At 42.1% G+C, this 25,316-nt stretch overlaps 1 protein-coding gene across 1 annotated transcript in view; it reads right to left on the bottom strand.

The window, feature by feature from the left end:
• zmat4a (zinc finger, matrin-type 4a) overlaps positions 1-25,316 on the bottom strand; it is a 184,476-nt gene that overhangs the window by 58,784 nt on the left and 100,376 nt on the right. The window contains exon 6 of the mRNA XM_068023252.1: positions 888-984. Coding sequence (XP_067879353.1) covers positions 888-984 — 97 coding nt within the window. The remainder of the gene's footprint in view (positions 1-887; positions 985-25,316) is intronic.

The following is a 25,316-nucleotide window of genomic DNA, read 5'->3' as shown; positions in this document are numbered from 1 at the left end:
GGAGACGTGCATTTAAATTACAAATTCTGAAGGGCGAAGCCATTTGTTTCCTCAGAGCAGAGGGGACACCTCTCCGGGTGGATCGTTTGGGCGACCTGTGTGGCCTTTCCTGGCCACAGCCCCCACCCTTTGGGGCATGAAGCCTTTGGCTTTGATGACTTTCTGGCCTGCTGCAGGTCGGCTGCTTCCACTGCGATGGCAGCCTCAGCACCCATTTGGCCTGCAAATTCGGACCTAATTGGGTCTGTAATCAGCTTAATTGGCAGCCCGCCTCTGTGGAACCATGAAAATTCAGGCCTTTGGGTCTATACAAACCATGGCTAAGCAGCTAATTCACTTTTCAATACAATTTAGAACTAGATTACCACCACTTTAAAAAGCTATGCATACAAGATGGAGCGGTTGAATGGGATGAAAATCCTATTCTTCTAATATATTCTTCATATTTTAGGTTCATGACTTTTACTTGCAGCTTTCATTTCCCAATGACAGTTCATTTATATTTCTGATGATGGAGAACTTTATATCTCAGTGTCAATGGTCAAGATAGCGATGTGGGTGGGAGATTTGAAATCTCGATATGTAATGAGCCCATTACAGGCAGAAGCGCAACTCTTCAGCAAATCTAGGATTCTGGCTTGCTCACAATCGAACATACCCTGATTTCTACATGCACCAGGTAGGAAGCAGGAATGTCAATGTGATCTAGAACTTGAAAGAGACCATGTCAAGTCAGCATTTTAACCACCTTGTTCCAGAGTTCTGTAATTTATACAATTTTCATTTGAGAGTCTCTTTTAATGAGAAACTGAGGTCAGGTGTTAACACAGGGCACTGCGAAGGTGAACAAGTCTAAAAAAAAAATAAGGTCAGTTAAGGCTACTTACTTGGTCTGATGTTTGGATCCCTGTAGGTGGGCATAGTACTGTTCAATTGAATTCAGGATCACGTGACACAAACTGCAGGTGTAACTGCGCTTCAGTGCTGCAAGAGAAGATAGCTGGATCAAATTGATGATAAACTAATGATCCCAGTTTCAGGAGATACCAACTTTCATTGCTTCTGCTGAGTAGTACTGCTATTGGACCATTTTTCACAATCTGAAAAATATCTCAGTGATTTTGAAGTGCATAAATTAAGTAAGTTCGCAGATGACACGAAAATTGGTGGTGTCATAAATAGTGAGGAGGAAAGCCTTAGATTGCAGGACGATATAGATGGGCTGGTAAGATAGGCAGAGCAGTGGCAAATGGAATTTAATCCTGAGAAGGGTGAGGTGATGCATTTTGGGAGGACTAACAAGGCAAGGGAATACACAATGGATGGTAGGACCCTAGGAAGTACAGAGGGTCAGCGGGACCTTGGTGTACTTGTCCATAGATCACTGAAGGCAGCAACACAGGTAGATAAGGTGGTTAGGGATACTTGCCTTTATTAGCCGAGGCATAGAATATAAGAGCAGGGAGGTTACGATGAAGCTGTATAAAACGCCAGTTAGGCCACAGCTGGAGTAGTGTACAGTTCTGGGCACCACACTATAGGAAGGATGTGGTTGCACTGGAGAGGGTGCAAAGGAGATTCACCAGGATGTTGCCTGGGCTGGAGCATTTCAGCTATGAAGAGAGACTGGGTAGGCTAGGGTTGTTTTCCTCAGAGCAGAGATGGCTGAGGGGGGGACATGATTAAGATATACAAAATTATGAGGGGCATTGATAGGTTAGATAGGAAGAAACTTTTTCCCTTAGGGGAGGGGTCAATAACCAGGGGGCATAGATTTAATGTAAGGGGCAGGGGGTTTAAAGGGAATTTGAGGAAAAATGTTTTCACTCAGAGGGTGGTTGGAATCTGGAACGCACTGCCTAAAGAGGTGGTGGAGGCAGGAACCCTCAACATTTAAGTAGTATTTCGATGAGCACTTGAAACGCCATAGCATACAAGGCTACGGGCCAAGTGCTGGAAAATGGGATTAGAATAGTTAGGTGCTTGATGGCCGGCACAGACACAATGGGCCGAAGGGCCTGTTTTTGTGCTGGATTGCTCTATGACTCTAACTCTGACTCTATGACTCAATATAAAGAGATTTTCTTCTATGGCCTTCCTGGCATGGAACTTTGCCCAGTGGGAGCACGTATCAGGAATTTTCACACCTCTCCTGCTCAAGCCCATGATGGCACATTCATTCAAAATAAATCAATGGAACATCAGACTGGGGTTGCATGATCTTCCAATATGTGAACCTGATGTGTCTCTTTCCACACTGGAATTATAGATGAAAAGAATCTCACTTAATATTTATACATTCTTTTTTTAAACTAATAAAGCTGAGGTTGAGAATTCATTGGAGAAAAATGGAGGCAATGCACTTATGCTGACTTTGGCCCACATGTTAAATTTGCTCTGAATGCTTCTGCTTTCTTGTATAATATTCCTATTACAACATTAACAACTTGTGTTTCACAGGGGCATTATCAAACAAAAATTCACACTGAGCCACATAACATAGTTCAAAACTTGTAAGACTGCTTCTTTGGGATGATGCTGAAGGCTACACCTGGATGTACATGCTTGCTGTGCACTTGCAGGGCTTCGAAGGAACTTCTTAACCTGCAAAAGTAGGTTGACTTTTGGAAATTTATAGAAGCATAAGGGGTTGGCAGCAGTCTGGAGACGTTGGCTGCTGGAGGAACCTGAAATAGGCTCCGGATTGACAAGGTTGGAAAATGTAATGGGAGAAATGAAGCTGTGAGTTGGTAATGGAAAGATAATGAACAACAGTTACTCAGCTCATGCAGTAATGGGAAAGTGACAATCCAGCTGCTATTTAGGACACTTTCATTAACTCTAAGAAACGCAACATGCATGCTAATTAATTGTTTTGTGTGGCTTTTATTGCTTGAGAAATGGTATCTGTCTTGTACATGGTCCACTGAAGCTGTAATTAATGCATGGAGGCAGTGGGGGGATGAAAATTATCTCAAATTTGCACTAATCTACCCCAAATCTCCTGCAATCCTTAAGTATTTAATAAATATTACAAAAGCATACAACATTTAACTTTCAAAGCAAGCACAATGCCCTAGGACCCATTGACTACCCGATGTTCAGTCTGCAAATACAAGCAGCACTGTGACTTTGGAAGACCCAAGTCCCTATGTGTGCAACCTCTGAACTGGCCAGCATACTGGAGGTGCACTGAACATTGTTTCTTCCAGGAGCTGGGATTTGTTAACAACAACTAGCATTTATATCGCACCTTTAATATAGTAAAACATCCAAAGGCGCTTCACAGGAGCATTATCAAACAAAACGTGACACAGAGCCACATAATGAGATATTAGGACAGGTGGCCAAAATCTTGATCAAAGAGGTAGGTTTTAAGGAGCGTCTTAAAAGAGGAGACAAAGATAGAGGTAGGGAAAGTTTAGGGAGGGAATTTTGGTTCTTAGGGCTTCAGCAGCTGAAAGCACAATTGCCTCTAGAGAAGTGATTAAAATCGGGGATGCTCAAGAGGCTAGAATTGGAGTAAACACCATTGACTATAGCATAATAATTTGCTTCTTTATTGCAGCCTACAGAAAATAGGTGACACTGCTAAATGTTAATAGTGCTTTATTTACACGGACGACCCACATCTTCCTCAAAGTCAAGTTGATCTCAAAGTCACATAACTTTCCTTTTATTCTATGTGAGCAAGGTAAAGTCGAGAGGAAAGAAAATTATATAAAACACACCGAAAATAATTTCCCAAAAATTGGAAAAAGAGATTATGCAAAGGACCAAACAGTGGCAATTGTTATACCCCAATTCATGAAAGGGAGAAATCAGGAAGTTATAAGCCAGTTACATTTGTGGAAGAAGATGTCTAAAGTTGATAATGTGGGATGAAATTAGTGAACTCTTAGAAAGACATGGGGTAAATAGGAATGGGTAACATGGATTCATAAAGGGAAGATCATGCTGGATTACTTGAATGTTTTGATAAATGCATAATATATGAATAGAGGGATGGGTGGATGTATATATGGCTTATTCAGCAGAGTTTGAGAAGGTGTCACATCGGAGACATGTTGTAAAAATAGATGGACAGGGGGTGGGAGGATAGAAGAATAAATGAATGCTTTTAAGATTGCTGGGATGTGTGTTGTGCTGTGCCCCAGAGGTCTGCTCTTGGACCTCTTTTGTTTTCCCATTTATAGAATGGATTTGTTTACATAGATACAAGAATGATATCAAAATGCACCGATGATCGAAAGAAAGAACCTCATTTATTTAGCGCCTTTTATAGCCACAAGAGCCCCAAAGAGCTTCACAGTCAATGAAGTACCTTTTGAATCACAGCAGCCAAAAATTATACACAGTAAGGTTCCACAAACACCAATGAGATAAATGTTTAGGCAATCTGTTGAATTTTGTTGGTTGAAGACTGATTGTTGGCCAGGAGAACTCTGCTGTTCTTTTTCAAATCGTGCAATGGGATCTTTGACATCCACCCAAGAGAGCCTTTGTTTAACTTCTTATCTGAAAGATAGAACTTCCAACTCTCCCACTACTGCACTGAAATGTCAACCTAGATTATATGCGGACGTAAAGGCCTGCTCAAGTGACAAAAAAAACCCCATCCCAAACCACATGGGACCCGAGCCCGACCACCTCCATTTTCCCCCCGACCTGGCCCGACCACCGCAATGTTCTCTTCACTTACCTTCCAACTCCCAATCTGCCGGAAGCTCCAGCATGAGCATGATGACGTCATAGAGACGCTCACACGCTCACTGCACAGACTCAGAGTTTCCCTGCTTGACGTCCCGGCCTCGCAGCTCAGGTAAGTTTTTAAACTTTTAATACTTACCTTGCCGTGTGTGTCCGACCTGGACCCAGCCCAAGCCCGAAGGCCGGACCCAAAAGAACGGCCCGACCCAACCCGGGTCCCATCAGGTTCAGGTCGGGTAGCAGGCCTTTATCTGAAGTAGTGCTGGAACCCACAGCCTTCTGGCTTAGAGGCAAGAGAGCTATCACCGAGCCAAGGCACCTCATATCACAAATGTGTGAAGGAATGCAAGGGATCACAGGTTGACAAAGTGGGCAGTGACTGGCAGATGTTGTTCAATGTTGATAATTGTGAAGTACAGCATTTTGTGGAAAAGAAGATTGAAAAGAAGCGTACATTAAATGGTTAGATTTTTCAGAGTGGAGGGTGAGGGAGATCTCAAGTTACAACCACATACAACTTTAAAATTGGAGGTATAAAGAGAAAGACACATTAACGAGCTTGTGGAATATGTAGGGACATTGGATGAAAAAGCAAGGAAGTTATGAAGAATTTGTACAAGACATTAGTTAGGCTACAGTTGCAGCATTACTTCCAGTTCTGGACATCTGTTAGGGCCACAGAAAGGATACAATGAAGAATTTCACAATTGTAAAACGTTTTGAGACAGTAAATGGTGAAAGATTATATCCATTGGTTGCTGATTCAGTTTCGAGGCGGAAGTTAATATTTTCACACACAGGATTGTAAGAATGTAAATGACTTACCATAAGGATGATTTAAAAAGAAATTAGTTAAGGATTTGAAAAGGAAGAATATAAAAGAACACATCCCAAGAATGAATAAAAAAAATAAAAGCCACTGATCATGTTTCCATGCAAGTACAAGTAGCCCTTTCTTGTTGACAAATTTGTAAACCTGTTTCATCAGTTAGTTCTTGATCTTGACAAGCAAGATATAGTTATTCTCTGCTGCTGTATTCTGCGTTGGTCATTGAAAATGTTAAGTAGACAAGAGCAGATTTGTCACTGCTCACTGGTTACTTGTACAACGAGGTTAAAATGTTTCTCATTGAAAATTTCAGTGATTAACCAAAACAACTAATTGTTCTGCATTGATTTGCCATCTGTCTTTATTTTCCTACTTCTCCTCAAATGGGTTGAAAAAGCACAATTAAAGACTATAATGGAAATCCAATTAAAAGACTGTAAACTGCATGTAACCATCACAGAAATCCAAGAAGGTTCATTTAAAGAAAACTTAGTACAATTGCTGTTTATCAAGGTCTGCTATTCAGTTTTTAAAACTCTTTCATTCAAATGGCCCGTGTCTTTTTTTTTAAAGAGTAAACAATGTTTTCACTTTCAGGGAGCTGTAAAATAATGGTTATGTTCCTGGACTAGTAATCGAGAGGCCTGGACTAATGTTCTAGAGAATGAGTTCAAATCCCACCATGACAGTTGGGAATTTAAATTCAGTTAAATAAATCTGAAATGAAAAGCTAGTAACAGTAATGGTGACCATGAAATTTGTTGTAAAAAACCATCTGGTTCACTAATGTCGTTTAGGGAAGGAAATCTGCTGTCCTTTCCCAGTCTGGCATATATGTGATTCCAGACCCACAGCAATGACTCATTCCCACTTTTGAAATGGCCGAGCAAGCCACACAGTTAGGGAAATTAGGGATGAGCAACAAATGCCAGCAACTCCTGCATCCTGTGAATGAATAAAATAAATTGTAAAGCTAAATATGAAATTTCAAGAAAACTATGATTTTTTTTCTTTTTTACTCCCGGGGACTTACCTTCACCAGAGTCTGGAGGAGTCCATTTACCTTTGTAAGTTACCAGAATGCAATCTAATCTTGAGGTTCAGTCGGTTTTACACACGGGAGCACAGGATTCTTTGGGAGTGTTTACAAGGCTGTACTAGGGATTGTAGAAATACATAACATTTACGGCACAGAAGGAGGCCAGTTGGTCCAACAGGTCTCTGCCGATGTTTATGCTCCACACGTGCCTTCTTCTACCTTACCTCATCTCACCCTATCACCGTATCCTTCTATTCCTTTCTCCCTCATATACTTATCTAGCTTTCATTTAAATGGATCAGTGATTGCAGGTTTCCTATCAGAACAATATTACAGCCTTGAGATGCCACTTATCACTTTGCAGCCTGAATTTTTTTCAAACATACAATTTTGGTTTTGCCAGCACCCATCTGAAGAATAAACAGGATATATTGACAGCAATAAGGAGTTCCAAGCATTCTTTATCCATCCAAAGACGATTACACTTCATTCACAGCTTTATCAGATTGCGCAAAGTTTACAAGAATCCATCATAGAATCAAAGAATTTTACAGCATGAAACCAGGCCATTCAGTCCATTGTGCGCACGCTGGCCGACAAGTGTCTAGCCTAATCTTACATTCCAACTCTTTTCCGTAGCCTTGCAGGTTATGGCACTTCGAGTCTGAATCCAAGTACTTTTTAAATGTTATATGGGTTCCTGCTTCTACCACCCTTTCAGGCAGTGAGTTCCAGATCCCCATCACCCTCTGGGTGAAAATATTTCCCCTCAAATCCGATCTAAACCTCCTACCTCTTACCCTAAATCTATACTCCTGGTTATGGACCTCACAACTAAGGGGAATTGGGCCTTCCTATCACTCTATCTAGGCCCCTCAATTTTATACACTTCAATTAGGTGCCCCCTCAGCCGATGTTCAAAAGAATACAGCCTAGCCTATCCGGTCTTTCCTCATAACTAAAATTCTCCAGTCAAAGAACAAAGAACAGTACAGCACAGGAACAGGCCATTCGGCCCTCCAAGCCTGCGCCGATCTTGATGCCTGCCTAAACTAAAACCTTCTGCACTTCTGGGGACCGTATTCCTCTATTCCCATCCTATTCATGTATTTGTCAAGATGCCTCTTAAACGTCATTATCGTACCTGCTTCCACCACCTCCCCCGGCAGCAAGTTCCAGGCACTCACCACCCTCTGTGTGAAGAACTTGCCTCACACATCCCCTCTAAACTTTGCCCCTCTCACCTTAAACCTATGTCACCTAGTAACTGACTCTTCCACCCTGGGAAAAAGCTTCTGACTATCCACTCTGTCCATGCCGCTCATAACTTTGTAAACCTCTATCATGCTATCCCCCCACCTCCGTCGTTCCAGTGAAAACAATCCGAGTTTATCCAACCTCTCCTTATAGCTAATGCCCTCCAGACCAGGCAACATCCTGGTAAACCTCTTCTGTACCCTTTCCAAAGCCTCCACGTCCTTCTGGTAGTGTGGCGACCAGAATTGCACGCAATATTCTAAGTGTGGCCTAACTAAAGTTCTGTACAGCTGCAGCATGACTTGCCAATTTTTATACTCTATGCCCCGACCGATGAAGGCAAGCATGCCGTATGCCTTCTTGACTACCTTATCCACCTGTGTTGCCACTTTCAGTGACCGGTGGACCTGTACGCCCAGATCTCTCTGCCTGTCAATACTCCTAAGGGTTCTGCCATTTACTGTATACTTCCCACCTGCATTAGATCTTCCAAAATGCATTACCTCACATTAGTCTGGATTAAACTCCATCTGCCATTTCTCCGCCCAAGTCTCCAACCGATCTATATCCTGCTGTATCCTCTGACAATGCTCATCACTATCCGCAATTCCACCAACTTTTGTGTCATCTGCAAACTTAATCAGACCAGCTACATTTTCCTCCAAATTATTTATATATACTACAAAGAGCAAATGTCCCAGCACTGATCCCTGCAGAACACCACTAGTCACATCCCTCCATTCAGAAAAGCACCCTTCCACTGCTACCCTCTGTCTTATATGACAGAGCCAGCTCACCTCTGATCCCGTGTGCCTTCACCTTTTGTACCAGTCTGCCATGAGGGACCTTGTCAAAGGCTTTACTGAAGTCCATATACATAACATCAACTGCCCTTCCTTCATCAATCATCTTTGTCACTTCCTCAAAAAACTCAATCAAATTAGTGAGACACGACCTCCCCTTCACAAAACCGTGCTGCCTCTCGCAAATAAGTTTGTTTGTTTCCAAATGGCAGTAGATCCTGTCCCGAAGAATCCTCTCTAATAATTTCCCTACCACTGACATAAGGCTCACCAGCTTATAATTTCCTGGATTATCCTTGCTACCCTTCTTAAACAAAGAAACAACATTGGCTATTCTCCAGTCCTCTGGGACCTCATCTGTAGCCAATGAGGATGCAAAGATTTCTGTCAAGGCCCCAGCAATTTCTTCCCTTGCCTCCCTTAGTATTCTGAGGTAGATCCCATTAGGCCCTGGGGACTTATCTACCTTAATGCTTTGCAAGACACCCAACACCACCTCCTTTTTGATAATGAGATGACTGAGACTATCTACACTCCCTTCCCTCAGCTCATCACCCACCAAGTCCTTCTCTTTGGTGAATACTGATGCAAAGTACTCATTTAGTACCTCGCCCATTTCCTGTGGTTCCACACATCGATTCCCTTCTCTGTCCTTGAGTGGGCCAACCCTTTCCCTTGTTACCCTCTTGCTCTTTATATATGTATAAAAAGCCTTGGGATTATCACTAATCCGGTTTGCCAATGACTTTTCATGACCCCTTTTAGCCCTCCTGACTCCTTGCTTAAGTTCCTTTCTACTGTATTTATATTCAAGGGATTCGTCTGTTCCTAGCCTTCCAGCCCTTACGAATGCTTCCTTTTTCTTTTTGACTAAGCTCACAATATCCCGCGTTATCCAAGGTTCCCGAAACCTGCCAAACTTATCCTTCTTCCTCACAGGAACATGCTGGTCCTGGATTCTAATCAACTGACATTTGAAAGACTCCCACGTCAGATGTTGATTTACCCTCAAACAGCCGCCCCAATCTAAATTCTTCAGTTCCTGCCTAATGTTGTTATAATTAGCCTTCCCCCAATTTAGCACATTCACCCGAGGACTACTCTTATCCTTATCCACAAGTACCTTAAAACTTATGGAATTATGGTCACTGTACCTGAAATGATCCCCTACTGAGACTTCGACCACTTGGCCGGGCTCATTCCCCAATACCAAGTCCAGTACGGCCCCATCCCTAGTTGGACTATCTACTTATTGTTTCAAGAAGCCCTCCTGGATGCTCCTTACTAATTCTGCCCCATCCAAGCCCCTAGCACTAAGTGAGGCCCAGTCAATATAGGGGAAGTTAAAATCACCCACCACTGCAACCCTGTTACTTTTTACATCTTTCCAAAATCTGTCTACATATCTGCTCCTCTACCTCCCGCTGGCTGTTGGGAAGCCTGTAGAAAACCCCCAACATCGTGACTGCACCGTTCCTATTCCTGAGCTCCACCCATATTGCCTCGCTGCACGACCCCTCCGAGGTGTCCTCCCGCGGTACAGCTGTGATATTCTCCTTAACAAGTAATGCAACTCCCCCACCCCTTTACATCCCCCCCTATCCCGCCTGAAGCTTCTGAATCCTGGAACATTTAGCTGCCAATCCGGTCCTTCCCTCAACCAAGTCTCTGGAATAGCAACAACATCATAGTTCCAAGTACTAATCCAAGCTCGAAGTTCATCTACCTTACCTGTTATACTTCTCGCATTGAAACAAATGCACTTCAGACCACCAGTCCCGCTGCGCTCCGCAACATCTCCCTGCCTGCTCTTCTTCTTAGTCTTACTGGCCTGATTTACTAGTTCCCCCTCATTTATTTCACTTGCTGTCCTACTGCTCTGGTTCCCACCCCCCTGCCACACTAGTTTAAACCCTCCCGAGTGACGCTAGCAAACCTCGCAGCCAGGATATTTGTGCCCCTCCAGTTTAGATGCAACCCGTCCTTCTTGTACAGGTCCCATCTGTCCCTGAAGAGATCCCAATGGTCCAGATATCTGAAACCCTCCCTTCTACACCAGCTGTTCAGCCACGTGTTTAGCTGCAATATCTTCCTATTTCTAGCCTCACTGGCACGTGGCACAGGGAGTAATCCCGAGATTACAACCCTCGAGGTCCTGTCTTTTAACTTTCTACCGAACTCCCTAAACTCCCCCTGCAGGACTTCGTCACTCTTCCTGCCTATGTCATTGGTACCGATGTGTACCACAACATCTGGCTGTTCACCCTTCCCCTTCAGAATGCCCCCTGTCCATTCAGAGACATCCTTGACCCTGGCACCAGGGAGGCAACATACTATCCTGGAGTCTCTTTCACGTCCACAGAAGCGCCTATCTGTGCCCCTGACTATAGAGTCCCCTATAACAATTGCTCTTCTGCGCTTTGTCCCTCCCTGCTGAACAACAGTGCCAGCCATGGTGCCACTGCTCTGGCTGCTGCTGTTTTCCCCTGATAGGCCATCCCCCCCAACAGTATCCAAAACGGTATACTTAGAGAGGGGGATAGCCACAGAGGATTCCTGCACTGACTGCCTGCCCCTTCTAGCAGTCACCCATCTATCTGCCTGCACCTTGGGTGTAACCACTTCTCTAAAACTCCTGTCTATGACGCTCTCTGCCACTTGCATGCTCCTAAGTGCATCCAGTTGCCGCTCCAACCAATCCATGCGGTCTGTGAGGAGCTGCAACTGGGTACACTTCCTGCAGATGTAGTCGTCCGGAACGCTGGAAGCGTCACAGACCTCCCACATCTCACAGGTGAAGCACTTCACCCCTCTAACTGACATTTCTAGCACTAATTAATAAATTAATTTAAGATAAATAAATACTTATTAAATCCTTACTAAATTGTTATAACTATATGGTCCCTGGTGCTAGATTCCTACTATAAATATTAAATGCTAACTAAATACAGTAATCTCCTCCCTCTGGTTTAGTTACTCTACTTATTAATTAGTTAATTAGGGTTTTAATCAATTTTTATCAATGTTTTATTTTCAAATTCAGTAAAAAAAATTCCCTACCAGCCAATCAGGTCACAGCTTTCCTGTGACATCACTTTCAGTTTTTTTTACCAGAGGTAAGTTTTTTATACTTACCGGTCCGGAACTCTGTCCTCCGAGTCTTCTCCCAGTCAGCTGTGCTCTTTGGAAGCTCTGGGCTCCCCTCACTCTGAGGACAGGTAGGAAATGAAAGGAGCTCCTCACTCCCTCCTTACCGAACTTCCGAACTTACCAAACTTCCACTGTAGCACTCTATTGCAACCCAAGTCAGCACTCCAGTGCAAACCAGACATCATCCTCGTAAATCTCCTCTGTATCCTCTCTAGTGCAATTATATCTTTCCTCTAGTGCAGTGACCAGAATTGCACTCAGATTTCTATCTGTCGCAGAACTAGTGTTTTATACAGCTCCAGCATAACCTCTCAGCTCTTAATATTCTATGCCTCGGTCAAAAAAAGCAAGTATCTCGTATGCCTTCTTGACCAGCTTAAACTAGCTGTCCAGCCACCTTCAGGGATCTGTGGACATGCACTCCAACGTCCCTCTGTTCATCCACACTTCTCAGTATCCTACCATTTACTGTGTATTCCCTTTCCTTGTTAGGCTTCCCCAAATGCATTACCTCACACTTCTCTGGATTGAACTCTATTTGCCACTATTCTGCCCACCTGACTAGTGCATTGATATTTTCCTGCAGTCTACAGCTTTCTTCTTCATTATCAACCACATGGCCAATTTTTGTATCATCTGCAAACTTCTGAATCATACCTCTTTCATTGACATATGCCACAAAAAGCAAGGGACCTGCGGAACCTCACTGGAAACAGCCTTCCAGTCACAAAAACAACCATCGACCATTACCCTTTGCTTCATGTCTCTGAGCCAATTTTGGATCCACTTGCTTGCCACTTTGAACTTTTGTGACCAGTCTGCCATGTGGGACTTTATCAAAAGCCTTGCTAAAATCCATATAGACTACATCAAATGCAGTACCCTCATCAATCCTTCTTGTTCCCTCCCCAAAAAATTCAGTCATGTTGGTCAGACATGACTTCCTCCGAACAAATCTGTGCTACTGTCTTTGATTAATCCATGTCTTTCTAAATGAAGATTTATCTTGTTCCTCAGCATTTTCGATAATTTTCCCACCACCGAGATTAGGCCGACTAGCCTGTAATTACTCAGCCTTTTCCTCTCTTCCTTTTTAAACAATGGTCTAATATTAGCTGTTCTCTTGTCCGCTGGCACCAAGCCTGAAGCCAGAGAGAATTGGAAAATAATGGTCAGAGCCTCAGCTATTTCTTCTCTTGCTTCCCTTACCAGCCTAGGATACACTTCATCTAGGCCTGGGGATTTATCCACTTTCAAAGATATTAAACCCCTTAATACTTCATAACCAGAGAGCTATTTGGTCAACATTTGTATAGTATTCACTTCCAGAAACTGAATTTTCCTGGTTGTGTTGTAAAGATCTCTTGATGGTGAACAGTTTTGCTACACTGCTCTTTTGGAGATCCATTGTTGGAGCATCACCATAAGGCATTCTTTATAAGTCTGACCTAAAATTGTGCACCAACAGTTATTAACAACCAATTTTGAAGGCATAATAATGAGATTTAATTCAACAAATACTTTAAATTAGATTGGACATGTATATGTAGTTGTCCACATTACATCCTACAGATTGTATTTCTTAAATATTCAACAAAATATAACAGTAAATCCATTGGTTCAGTATTTTCCTTCATGCGTTTCATTGCATGTGTGTTCAAGAAGAGTGATCAAAAGTTTACTTGATAAGGCGGGGGGGGGGGGGGGGTCAATAATCTGTGAGTACTGTATTTTTTTGACAATGAATAACAGTCTTGACATTTTTTTAAAAAGTTCTGACTGATTTACCATTTTTGATATTACTGAAAAAAGGTGGATTTCTTGCGAGTATCTGCATTTAAGAATATTGTTGAAATTCTTTCCTTTAATCACCTAAAAATTTGTTAGTATTAAAGGGTTTGTGTGGATTGGTAATCCTATGAGTGCATGAACAGAGAACTTTTTCAGGACTGCTGGCCATCTTTGCAAATTCTTTGCTCTAAGATGTTTGAAAGATAGTTTTACCAATCTTCAAATAGGGGAATTATCAGATATCAAATGTTACAAAGGAAATTATTTAGATATAATTGAGTAAAGGTTTTGAGCCTGTATCGGCAGCAAGTTACCTCGCTTGCTGCCAATGCACACCAGAAAATCACAACTGCATTGCAGACGAGTCTTTGATACCCACCAGTGTTGAGTAAGGTATTTTGCCAATGGGCTAAAATTAGAAAATCTTATTGCTGTCTCTCAGTTGTTCCTCTTTGATATGTTTTAGATTAGATTAGAGATACAGCACTGAAACAGGCCCTTCAGCCCACCGAGTCTGTGCCGACCATCAACCACCCATTTATACTAATCCTACACTAATCCCATATTCCTACCAAACATCCCCACCTGTCCCTATATTTCCCTACCACCTACCTATACTAGTGACAATTTTTATAATGGCCAATTTACCTACCATCCTGCAAGTCTTTTGGCTTGTGGGAGGAAACCGGAGCACCCGGAGAAAACCCACGCAGACACAGGGAGAACTTGCAAACTCCACACAGGCAGTACCCGGAGTTTAAAATTACTAAGTGGTCAGTCAGGAAAGAAATACATTGTCAAGAACTCTATTATGATCTGGAAGTTCTATTCCATTGATATCCTGATTGCAAATGGTGACTGTGCACTGCATCACCCTATTCACATTGTCTTTGGAAAAAACTGCGCATTGACAGGTTCTCTAATTAGAATCCTTTTCTCCTTAAATGTTTTCCATAAATGTTTTCTTGTGAAAGCACTTGGGATGGTTTTCTTTCCACATTGGTCAAAGCTGTTTGCAGGGTGTGATTTACCTTCAGTGTTTGCTTCACTTCATTTTGATTGACCCATCTGGACCAGTGAGATTTCACAAAAATAACAGTGGGGAAGAATGAACCCATTCTTTTAACAATAGATGAATGGGTGTCAACAGAATGTTCAACCACAGAGATGTTGCCACCATACCCAGTTTTGTCATCCCCGGCTCTGACATTGAGACAGGAAAATGAATATGTCTCAAACAGGAATGGAAATGTTGCTTTAATTATTCATCTCTTCAATTCAAGAATGTTGACAGCAATTGTAACACTGATATTGCTGTCCTGGTGGAAATCAGCCCAAATCAGCGATTGAATCTGGGATTTTCCAGTTTGTATGGTTCACTGCTACAGGCAGTGCATTTATTGATCGAGATTAACGGTTGCACGTGAACCCAGTTTTTGTGTTGTAGGTATAGCAACCTGCTAGAAAATGCACACCGTTCTAACTTACAAACTATGCATCAAGGCATCTTTAGCCAAAGCAACCATAATAACACTCGACCCATAAAGAAAGTACAAAGAGTTATATGTTATGGTGTTGTGTGTTTTCTATCTATCATGGATACCTGGGAATGATGACAAGCCAGGAAGGTGAGTGAGAGGTTTGAATGCCATTATGAACTCATGTGGTTTACATTCCAGAGCTATATTTCAGTGTAAGCCCTGGCTAAGTTGGTAGCACTATCAGCTCTGAGTCAGAAGGGTGTGGGTTCAAGCCCCACTCGAGGACTTGAATACAAATTCAAGGCTGATATTTCCGTGCATTGTCAAGGGAGTGCTCACTATTGGAGGTGCTGTCTTTTGGATGAGATGTTAAACAGAGGCCCTGTCTGCCCTTTCAGATGGATGTAAAAGATCCCCAGATACTGTTTTGAAGAAGAGTAAGGGAGTTATCCCTGGTGTCCTGACCAATATTTATCCCTCAATCAACATCACAAAAACAGATTATCTGCCCATTATCACATTGCTTATCGTGGGAGCTTGCTTGCACAAGTTGACTGCTGTACTTTTTAAAATACTACAGTGACTACACTTCACGAAAAGACTTCACTGACTGTAAAGTGCTTTGGGATGTCCTGCTGTCATGAAAGGTGCTATATAAATGCAAGTTTTTCTTTTCATTTGACTGGAGCTTGAAATCATAAATTTCATTCAGTATATACTGTGGGATTTTTTTGTTCAATTTTGAGCTGATTTTTGCAAAATGGTGGCACTGTGGATTTCCAGTACAGTCATTATTATTGATGTGTGACAAGATATCTGCTAAGTGATTAGCGGTTGTGACATATTCCCTGTAAGTTTGCTGAAAAATAGTGAAACCTAATAAACTCAGCTTGAGTCACAGCTTTGAGTCTTTTTCGTGAGGTTGGGTGTCCTTTCCTCATCAGTTGATCTCAAACTTGTGCTTTAGCCAATGCTCTTCAGAACTAAGAAGCTAAGTAACAATGCCCAGCCAAGTGTAGAAGAGTCCTGCTCTATTGATGGCTATGGCCCATTGAGCATCGTGTCCTATTCCTGGACACAAAATGGAAATACAATAACATCACACTCTATTGTACTGTCATTCTTCATTTGACTAACTACTCACAAAACAGCAATGCCACTTATGCATAATTATCACTTGTAAACTAGCCTTGTTCAAGGAGAATATATATTTGAAACTTAGTACCTGATCTAACAATGGATTTTTGATAATTAAAAATGGTTTTAATGACCTAACACCTCTCATCAAATACTTGTGGAGTTCAATTTGTTTGTTTCATTTGCTTACTGTGATAAGTTGATTTACCCTGAAGAATCATTTGGATAATCAAGTTTCAACTCTATTTCCTTATTCTGTGCTCAGGAGGGGTGTCCTAGCATTACCAGCAGGATTGTGACTGCAATTCAGTCAGTGAAACTGATAATTAACCAGATCCTGATGGCCATGGGGAGGGGCAGGGTAATATTTTTCCAAATAGGCAGTTAACTGCAAGTAGCTATTGAAATCACAATCAGTGGCTCAGTTGGTAGCACCCTTGTCTCGAAAAGAAAGTTGTGGGTTTAAGTCCCACTCTAGCAGAAACATTTAGGCTTCACTCCAGTACCGTACTGAGAGAGTACTGCACTGTCAAAGGTGCTGTCTTTCAGATGCTTTGTTAAAGTGAGGCCATGTCTATCCTCTCAGATGGATGTAAAAGATTGCATGGTGCTACTTCAGAGAAGAGCAGGGGAGTTCTCCTTGGTGTCCTGGCCAATATTTACCCCTCAATCACTATCACAAAAACAGATTATCTGTTCATTATCATATTGCTGCTTGTGGGAGCTTGCTGTGCAAAAACTGGCTGTTGCATTTTCTACATTGGAAGTGACTGCACTTGAAAAAAGTACTTCATTGGCTGTAAAGTGCTTTGGGACGTCCTGAGGTCATGAAAGATGCTATGTAAATACGAGTCTTTATTTTAACATACAACGTATGGAATACCTGAGAGTACAGTCAGCCTTGACAAATAGGATTTACTCATGGGCTGTGATTTTTGCTTGCTCATATTCTCCACTACTCTCTTGAAAGCATGTACTTCTGTTCTGGTATAGTGCCAAGGAGGCATTCTTCAAATGTAAGCCTAGACTGTGAGTGTTAGGAGGTTATATGACTAAGGAGACATCATGAGTAAGCCTGTCCTCAACAAATGCCCAAACAAATTCTTTTCAGCAAGCATCCAGGATCCCGAGTGATCAAGTATTTCGGGAAATGCACCAGGGATTATCTAATTTGCACAATTCAGCACCATAAGTGTGTACTCATTGTGCCATCAAGGAAGTTGCTTGTTGTGGTCACTTGAACCCTGGCAAACAGGTCTGTCCTTTAGTTCATGTTGTATGAGCATCTTGTATATCAGTTCTGATGGAAGATGTTTTGCCAGTTGACTGGCTAAGACCCCAGAACTCTGAAAATTAGCTGTAAAACAATTTGTTGACAAAGATGTTAGTATTTGCACATACTGCCAATACTGAAAATTAACCATGAATCAAATTGACACAATTTAACTTGCGGCAAACATCTGACAAGTTTTATGAGATTGCGAAGAGTTTACGGAAATCTGATTGGATGCTTGTAAATTCATTGTGGTTTTGGTTTTTCTCATCGAGCCAAGGAAACAATCTTAATTACTTCATAAGGGAGGGAAGTCAGTCAACAAAACAAACAAAGATACATTCCTTCTGATGGGATGGTGCAGTTTTAAATTTGGATTTATTCATCAAAGTGCAGCATAGTTAAAAGCACAGTATTCCATTAGTAAATTTATTCCTTAGGGAGGAAGGGAAGCCTATGAAAATAATTTTGCTTGTTCCAAGTATTCCTCCATACTATATATCAATTGTTGAATTGAGGACACACAGCCTGCCCCTGCTGGCCCCTTGACAAGCAACAAGAAAAGCCTAACCAATTGAGCCTTAGTGCTGCTCAGAAAATTAATGTTTATTGGAAATACCAAACCCCATTATCAGCAAAGTAAATTTGAAAAGCACTCCCCATTGACTTTCTTCTTTGTTAAGCAGAGGAGTTAATAACTGCACAGAATATGAACTGATATTAGGCGAATAGATAGGCTACATAGAGAGAAAATATTTCCACTGCTTACAATGTCCAGGACTAGGGGGCATAGTCTATAAATTACTGCCAGACCTTTCAGGAGTGAAATTATAAATCACTTCTACACAAAAAGGGTGGGAGAAGTTTGGAACTCTCTTCTGCAAATGTCAATTGATGCTAGATAAATTATTTATTTCTAAATTTGAGATTGGTATATTTTTGTTAGCAAATGGTACTAAGGGTATGGGGCAAAGGCGAGTATATAGAGTTAGATCACAGATCAGCTGTGGCAGATCAGGCTCGAGGAGGTAAATGACCTATGGTCCTACTATCAATACTGTTTTTTTGGTAATTTAAAATCAACTCAAATTATGGGGTCATCTCGGTTGGATGAAGATAAACAGCTAGGAAAGGGGAGAAGGATATAAAAGTAGAACTGCCCACCTGTTCTTCTTCTCTGCCCAAATGTTTTGCTAAGAGGTAGAAAATACTGTATGCAAAAGCATTAGCAATAGACTCTATTAGAAACCAAAGTGCCAGGGACTCCTATGGTATGGTCAATTAGATTTGTCAATTAGCTGACAAAGAATCAATCTTATTTCCGTTAAAAGCCTTTCTGTTACATTAAGTCAGCAACTAAATTCTTTTTTCCCAACTAGAATACAATTTACTTTTCTCCCAAGGAGTCCATACTATGGCTTTGTTATATTGTCACGCTATTATACAGCTCTGTGTTTTCCAGTGCTAAACTGAGAACTTTTTATCTGAATTTTTAAAACTTACTTATTAAAAAGTAATTCTACCAGTCCTAAGTTCTGGCATTTAACAAGGAAGATATGTGATTGGAGCAGGGTCAATGGAGGTTTAACTGTCATCAATGAGTGGGGTAATAAAAAAAACTTGGAGTCATTGAAGATCTATAGGGGCTTTATAGGATGGTTTGAACTATTTCTTCATTTTTATTTATGATCAAAAGATTTAGAGAGAGTTACCAGAGTAAGATTCCACTGGTTGGGTAATGGTTCATAAAGAAGTACAAACTTAGGACGACAACTAGAAGTGTATGGAGGAGGTTGGTAAAATTATTTTCAGGTGAAAGGTTATTAAAATATGGAATGCATTAGCAAAGTGGCTACTGAAGCTCGGTGAATCATGACTTTTCAGAGAGAATTGGACAAAGGGCAGGGCAGTAGCTTTCAAGTTAATAGTTCTGATGCACAGCTTCCAATGCAATAATTACACTGACCTCTCTTCCTGAGCTGAAAGTTCTCCAAAGCTCTGTGACATGCAAGTTGCAGCTGATCCAAAACACGAAAGTTAAATTTGTTGTTTACTTAGGAACAAAAATAGGTCATTCAGCCCCTTGTGCCGTTCAGTGAGATCATTGCTGAACTGTATCCTAACTCCATTCACTGTGGATGGCACAGTGGCGCAGTGGTTAGCACCGCAGCCTCACAGCTCCAGGGACCTGGGTTCGATTCTGAGTACTGCCTGTGCGGAGTTTGCAAGTTCTCCCTGTGACTGCGTGGGTTTCCTCCGGGTGCTCCGGTTTCCTCCCACATGCCAAAGACTTGCAGGTTGATAGGTTAATTGGCCATTATAAATTGCCCCTAGTATAGGTAGGTGGTAGGGAAATATATAGGGATAGGTGGGGATGTGATAGGAATATGGGATTAGTGTAGGATTAGTATAAATGGGTGGTTGATGGTCGGCACAGACTCGGTGGGCCGAAGGGCCTGTTTCAGTGCTGTATCTCTAAAAAATAAACCTTTCTTAATACCATTCACTAGCAAAAGTCTGTTGGTCACAGATTTTAAACTATTGTTTGAGCTAGCATCTGCTGCATCTTTTAGGTCAGAGTTCCTCATTTCTATCACCCTTTGTGAGAAGAGTTTCCTAACTTCTCTCCTGAATGGCCTGGTTCTGATTTTAAGGTTCTGTTCTCTTGTCCTGGATTCCCTCACCAGTATAAAAAGTTTCTCTATCTCCCTATCAATTCCTTTCAAAATCCTATAAACAGCAATTAAATTACCCCTTAACATTCTCTGTTCTAGGGATTATAAACATGGTTTATGTAATCTCTCCTCATAATCTAATTCTTGAGGCCCTGGCAACCTTCCTGCAAATCTGCGCTGCACTGCTTTCAAGGCCAATATATCCTTTCTCAGGGTTGGTGCCCAGAGCTTTACACAATACTCCAGTTGTGGTCCAACCAGGGCTTTGTATCGCTGTAGCAAAACTTCTTCCTCTTTAAATCCTTGCCCTTCAGTTATAGAGGCTAACATTCCATTCGCCTTTTTGATCATGTTTTATACCTGACCGCTACACATGGACCCTAAACTTTTTCAGATCTCCACTGTTCCTAGCTTTTCACTCTTTCAAAAATACTTAGATCTATACCAAAAATTTTCATCTGTTGGCATTTTTTGTCATTTGTCAGCTGCTAATCGTTTGAGATTCAAATAATTGGTTTCCAACTCTAAAATACAAACATAATAATAGCTCTGCATGATTTTTGTGCTTTTATATATTTGACACTCATTGGTTTATTTGCAACATCTCGAATTAGTGGTAGCTTGTCAAACTGCAGATGGCTGTAACAAACACAGTGTCAAACATGATTTGCTGCAGAAAGAAGGGAACAAAATCTCACTTTTGCATTACTCAATGAATCCTGATGAGCAAGAGTAAATACGAAAGAGGATGGAGTGTAAAAATGCCCAATACCCTACGTCATGAATGCAAACCCATGGGAATTGGGTGTGTGGCTGGTTGCAATAGTATTTGGGCGCTTCCTGCTAACTACATTTCATTCTTTCTTGCCAGAGGTAAGCAGGTGGAGCTGGCACATGGCTTTGCTAGTCTTGCAAGCTGCCTTGTGGTGCAGGGTATCATTTACTGCCCATCCATCACTTTGCAAATGCCACATGTCCACTCTGCCCTTTACTGGAACTGAAATGGATTCCACTTCCTCAACGTCCAGCTGGTGCATAAACATAGGCAGAGAACCATGCAGGTCAGTGCGTGGTATCCTAGCAGCAGTCATGATGCCTTCATTCTGCAGCTGTCCACTGTGCCAGCTGCATTCCTACCGCAGCAAACCAAAGCTGGTCAACAAGGGCTATTTGCTGATGACATTGTTCATAACTTTGATGCGCTACATAGGCACATGTGCACAACATGCATACAATGGAAGCCATACAGCCACACAAAACATGATAGAGCAGACCATGGTGTGCTGAAATAATGCTTGCATGGTCTGAAGGAGCCCTGCAAAATTTGGCAGAGTGGCCTTCAAGATTCGCCATGAGGGGTCAGCCCTTGCCACTAGCTGTAGTTGAGGAGCAGGAGCATGAGGAGGGGAAAGAGGAGGATGGAAGTGGAAGGAACAAGGAAACAAAGTCAGTCCCTTTCTGTCCATGGTGAACTCTTCCAAATGTGATACCTGCAACTGCAGCCTCAATTCCCCATTCACCAACCTTCTATTACTGACCATTACAGTGACCACTTGTCTTGGCATTTCTGCATTTTGGCCAAAATAAACATTCCAAATCAAATTTATAAATTAAATCATGCCATATTGTATACAGGTGTCAATCACGCACCCTTTTGCATCCCCTTAGTGCCTGTCTTCCATGTGCCTTTTTTGTCCGAGTGCTCCTATACAGTGCTACCCCAGTGGCTGCAGCTTGGCTGGTGAAAGTTTGGCTGGCCTTCAGTGGAGAAGACTGCAGATGGTCTGGAGCAGCTCTGGGTCAGAAAAGCCTGGCTGCAGACTGCACCATCTTGGCATGGGCGGCAGGAGTCTGAGCTGGTTATTTGACAGGCATAGAAAGGCCATTGGTGGAGTGGCAGTGCGGTGAGAATGAATGCTGTCTTCCTGAGAGAGGACAGCAGGCTCATGCTACATGGTGGTGCCTCAGTAAACCTGAGGACAGATTGCTGGACTGCTGTGACATCCTGCAAACCCCTTTTCACACTGTAATCCACAGTCATGATGGCAGCAGTTTGGCCTTGCATGACAGCAGTCTGAGCTATTGCTGCACCGAGACGTTGGGTGGTTGCTGCTGGTGCTGCACTGGAAGCTGCAACATTGACCATCAGATGCTGCATCATAGCTGGGTGCACAACTGTGAAGATGGAGTTGGCCACCACTTCCATGCTGGAAAGGATGATGCCCAAGCTCAATGCAAAACTCTGTGCCATTTTAATGCTGGATTCCTCCTTGCTCCTTCAAATTAACTGTAGACTTTCTGATAGGCTTCCCAGTGCACCAAGCCTTTCATTGTGCATATCCATCAGTATTCTGCTGTAGACAGCCCCATCAGTGTCCTCATTTAAGTTCTCTGCAGAGGGACTTGTGTGTGACTTCACCCTTGGCGAGCTGGCACCTACACGATCCTTGCTCCACACCCTGGCTGCAGCCCACGTGCCCAGTGTCCCACCATGAGCAGCTCCCACCTTTAATCTATCCTCTCAGAGCTGGTGGCTGAGTGTGTGAAATCACTTGATGGTGTTGTGTCTTTATCATCACTCTCTTCTTGATGTTCTTCCATTGCCAGGCCAGGTTGCAGCTCTTAGATATCTGAAAGGAAAAAGGTAAGGTTGCGGTATGGGGCAGGAGGTGCATGCTAACACCATCAGCAGCTTGTAAATCAGAAGAGTGATGATGTGTGTTGAGGGGGAAGTGGGATGTGAGAAGGAGGATTAGGAATCAGGATACAGTCATCTTCAATGGTTTCAGCCCTGCTGCTGACCACAGCCAAAGCAATGGCTGACCCAATAATGGCCAGCACAATCTCCTCTATGGGAGTTAGGACATGCAGCAGTGCCCCTCCCACTCCGGTTAGTTCCTGCTGCCTCCGGTTGTGCAGCGCCTTATCCTTTAAGAGAGTGAAGTGTGTCAGTGAGTGTGGTGCAATCTGTTTGGCTGATGTGGTTGTCATGTTTGAATAGCTGGCAGCGTGTGCAAGCTGTGAGATGTGTGTGTAAAGCTTGCTGCAGTGCTACGTGAGTGAAAGTGAGGTGAAACTCTGAATGTGAGGTATGAGGCCTGCTTGATAGACATTGTTGATCGATGAGTGATGGAGGTGAACTGAGCAATGTGTGAGGCCAGTGGTGCATTTGTAGGATATGGCATTTGAAGATATATTTGCTGACCTGACCACGCGTGTGAAATCATTGAACTTCTTGTGGCACTGAATCTAGATCCTTGTGGCTTGACTCCTGGCATTGACCTCCATGGCTATGTGCTCCCACTGCTTTTTCAGCATGTGTGTGGCAGGCTCCTGGACCTCTGCATTTTACAGGACATCGCTCCTATTTTCCATCTCTTCCACTAAGGCCTCCAATGCAGCATCTGAAATAGTTGGAGCCCACGCTTTCCCGTGTTGTGCCACTCCTTATTGTTTGCCAGGTCAGGTTCACCTCCTGCATGACTACCAGCACCTGGTCCAGCCACAATGCACTTCCCCTTTAAGAGGTACAGGCCAGTTTTCAGCAGTGCAAGCTAGCCTATTTGGGCCCCCTGCCGATTTGTGCAGCCAATGAACAGCATGGTTAGTGCTGGATGCATGCAGATATAATTGAGCTGATCAGGCAGAATGGATTTGGCCTGCTGCCTGCAATACATTGAACTGGCATGGGTCAAACATGCATTTAAAGCGGCATGTTGGAGTGATACATACCATTTGAATTGCGATAAATCTCCTATTCATCATTTTGATTCCTGACAAATATCTTTCCAAATCCATTCTGGAGAGAGGTCTCATTCCATATCCCTGAATCATTCCGTCCCTATCTCTCCTGCAACTGCATCACCTTTGACTTACTCCAAACAATGAAATGTAGATCTTATTAACAGAGACACCAATGTTGTGAAAGAAATTTACCAGGCTTAAGAGCTGAGATCATGATACCAGGTAGAGTTTTTGCCAGTGTACAGACTGAGCCTATTTAGTTTTTGCAAACAGTACCAGACATTATGAGGACTCAATAGCAGATAAGACAGCCGAGGCGTTTTTAAGTAAAACTGAATTATTTAAATTGCAGCTTGAATTCCCTGAATAAAAAAAACCGAAGTAGTAAATTCAAAGAGGTAAAATAATCTTGGTTTGTTAAACCTTCAGAACTTTATTACCTCAGGGCAAAATGAACTTCATGTTCAAAAATACCAGAGACAGTAAACGAAAATGACAAACAAAAATGAAATGTGTTATAAGTGAAGTTAATGAACTAAAACTGCATTGAAACAAAAGCAGAATAAATGTACCATGTTAAATATAAAAATGAAATTAAAGCTGCACCAATAACAATGAAGCTGAGGAAATAAATACTGTGGGTTAAAATTAAAATTAATCTGTATAAGATTTATTGAAAATGAATTAAATTCTATGTATTGCAATAAATTAATAAAACCTAAAACAAGAAACATTAAAAATTAAAAAGGAAATAAAAATGACAACATAAAAATAAATCAACTGTCACGACATTAAAGCAATAAATTCATAACTGAATGAAATTAGACTCAATTGCAATATTTGAAGAAAATTCAAGTGGATCTGTAAAGGAGGTTTCTCATTATATCCATTAACTACCCATATAACATCACATTAATCTTATATTTGATTGATACCTGCCAATTAGAACCTTGATTATTGGATTATGACTAGCGTACTGATGTATCAAAATATCACACTGATATGCTTTCTGTTCAAAAAGGTAGCTGAACACAGATTTTGCAATTTCTGTTGTATTTGCAGACTGGTACAAAAAATATTTCTCCCTAACACAGATTGGTTAATGCTTCTCTTAATCCCTCAATGCAACAAAAAAATGTAAACACTGATCTGCAGGAAATAGGGTGAAAATAAGGAAGAAGTGGAACTGAAAGTTGAACATAGAGGAGGAGCTTCAGAAGGCTTTTGAATTGGCGATCAAGATGGCAAGGTACAGACACATAGGGACAGAATGCCATAAAGTAATGGCTGAAAGAGTGGCCAGATTGGAGAATAGACCAGTGTTTGGGGAACTGAGTATGTGGGCAGGGACATATGACTCGAGGTAATTGATAAAGTAGGGTGAACCAAACTCATGGAGGGCTTTGAAATGGAGGACTTTTTTTCCC

This window comes from Heterodontus francisci, chromosome 47, assembly GCF_036365525.1.
Source record: "Heterodontus francisci isolate sHetFra1 chromosome 47, sHetFra1.hap1, whole genome shotgun sequence".
Classification (NCBI taxonomy): Eukaryota; Metazoa; Chordata; class Chondrichthyes; order Heterodontiformes; family Heterodontidae; genus Heterodontus; species Heterodontus francisci.
The sequence above is the reverse complement of the archived record's forward strand: the minus strand, read 5'-3'. Positions and strand labels throughout refer to the sequence as shown.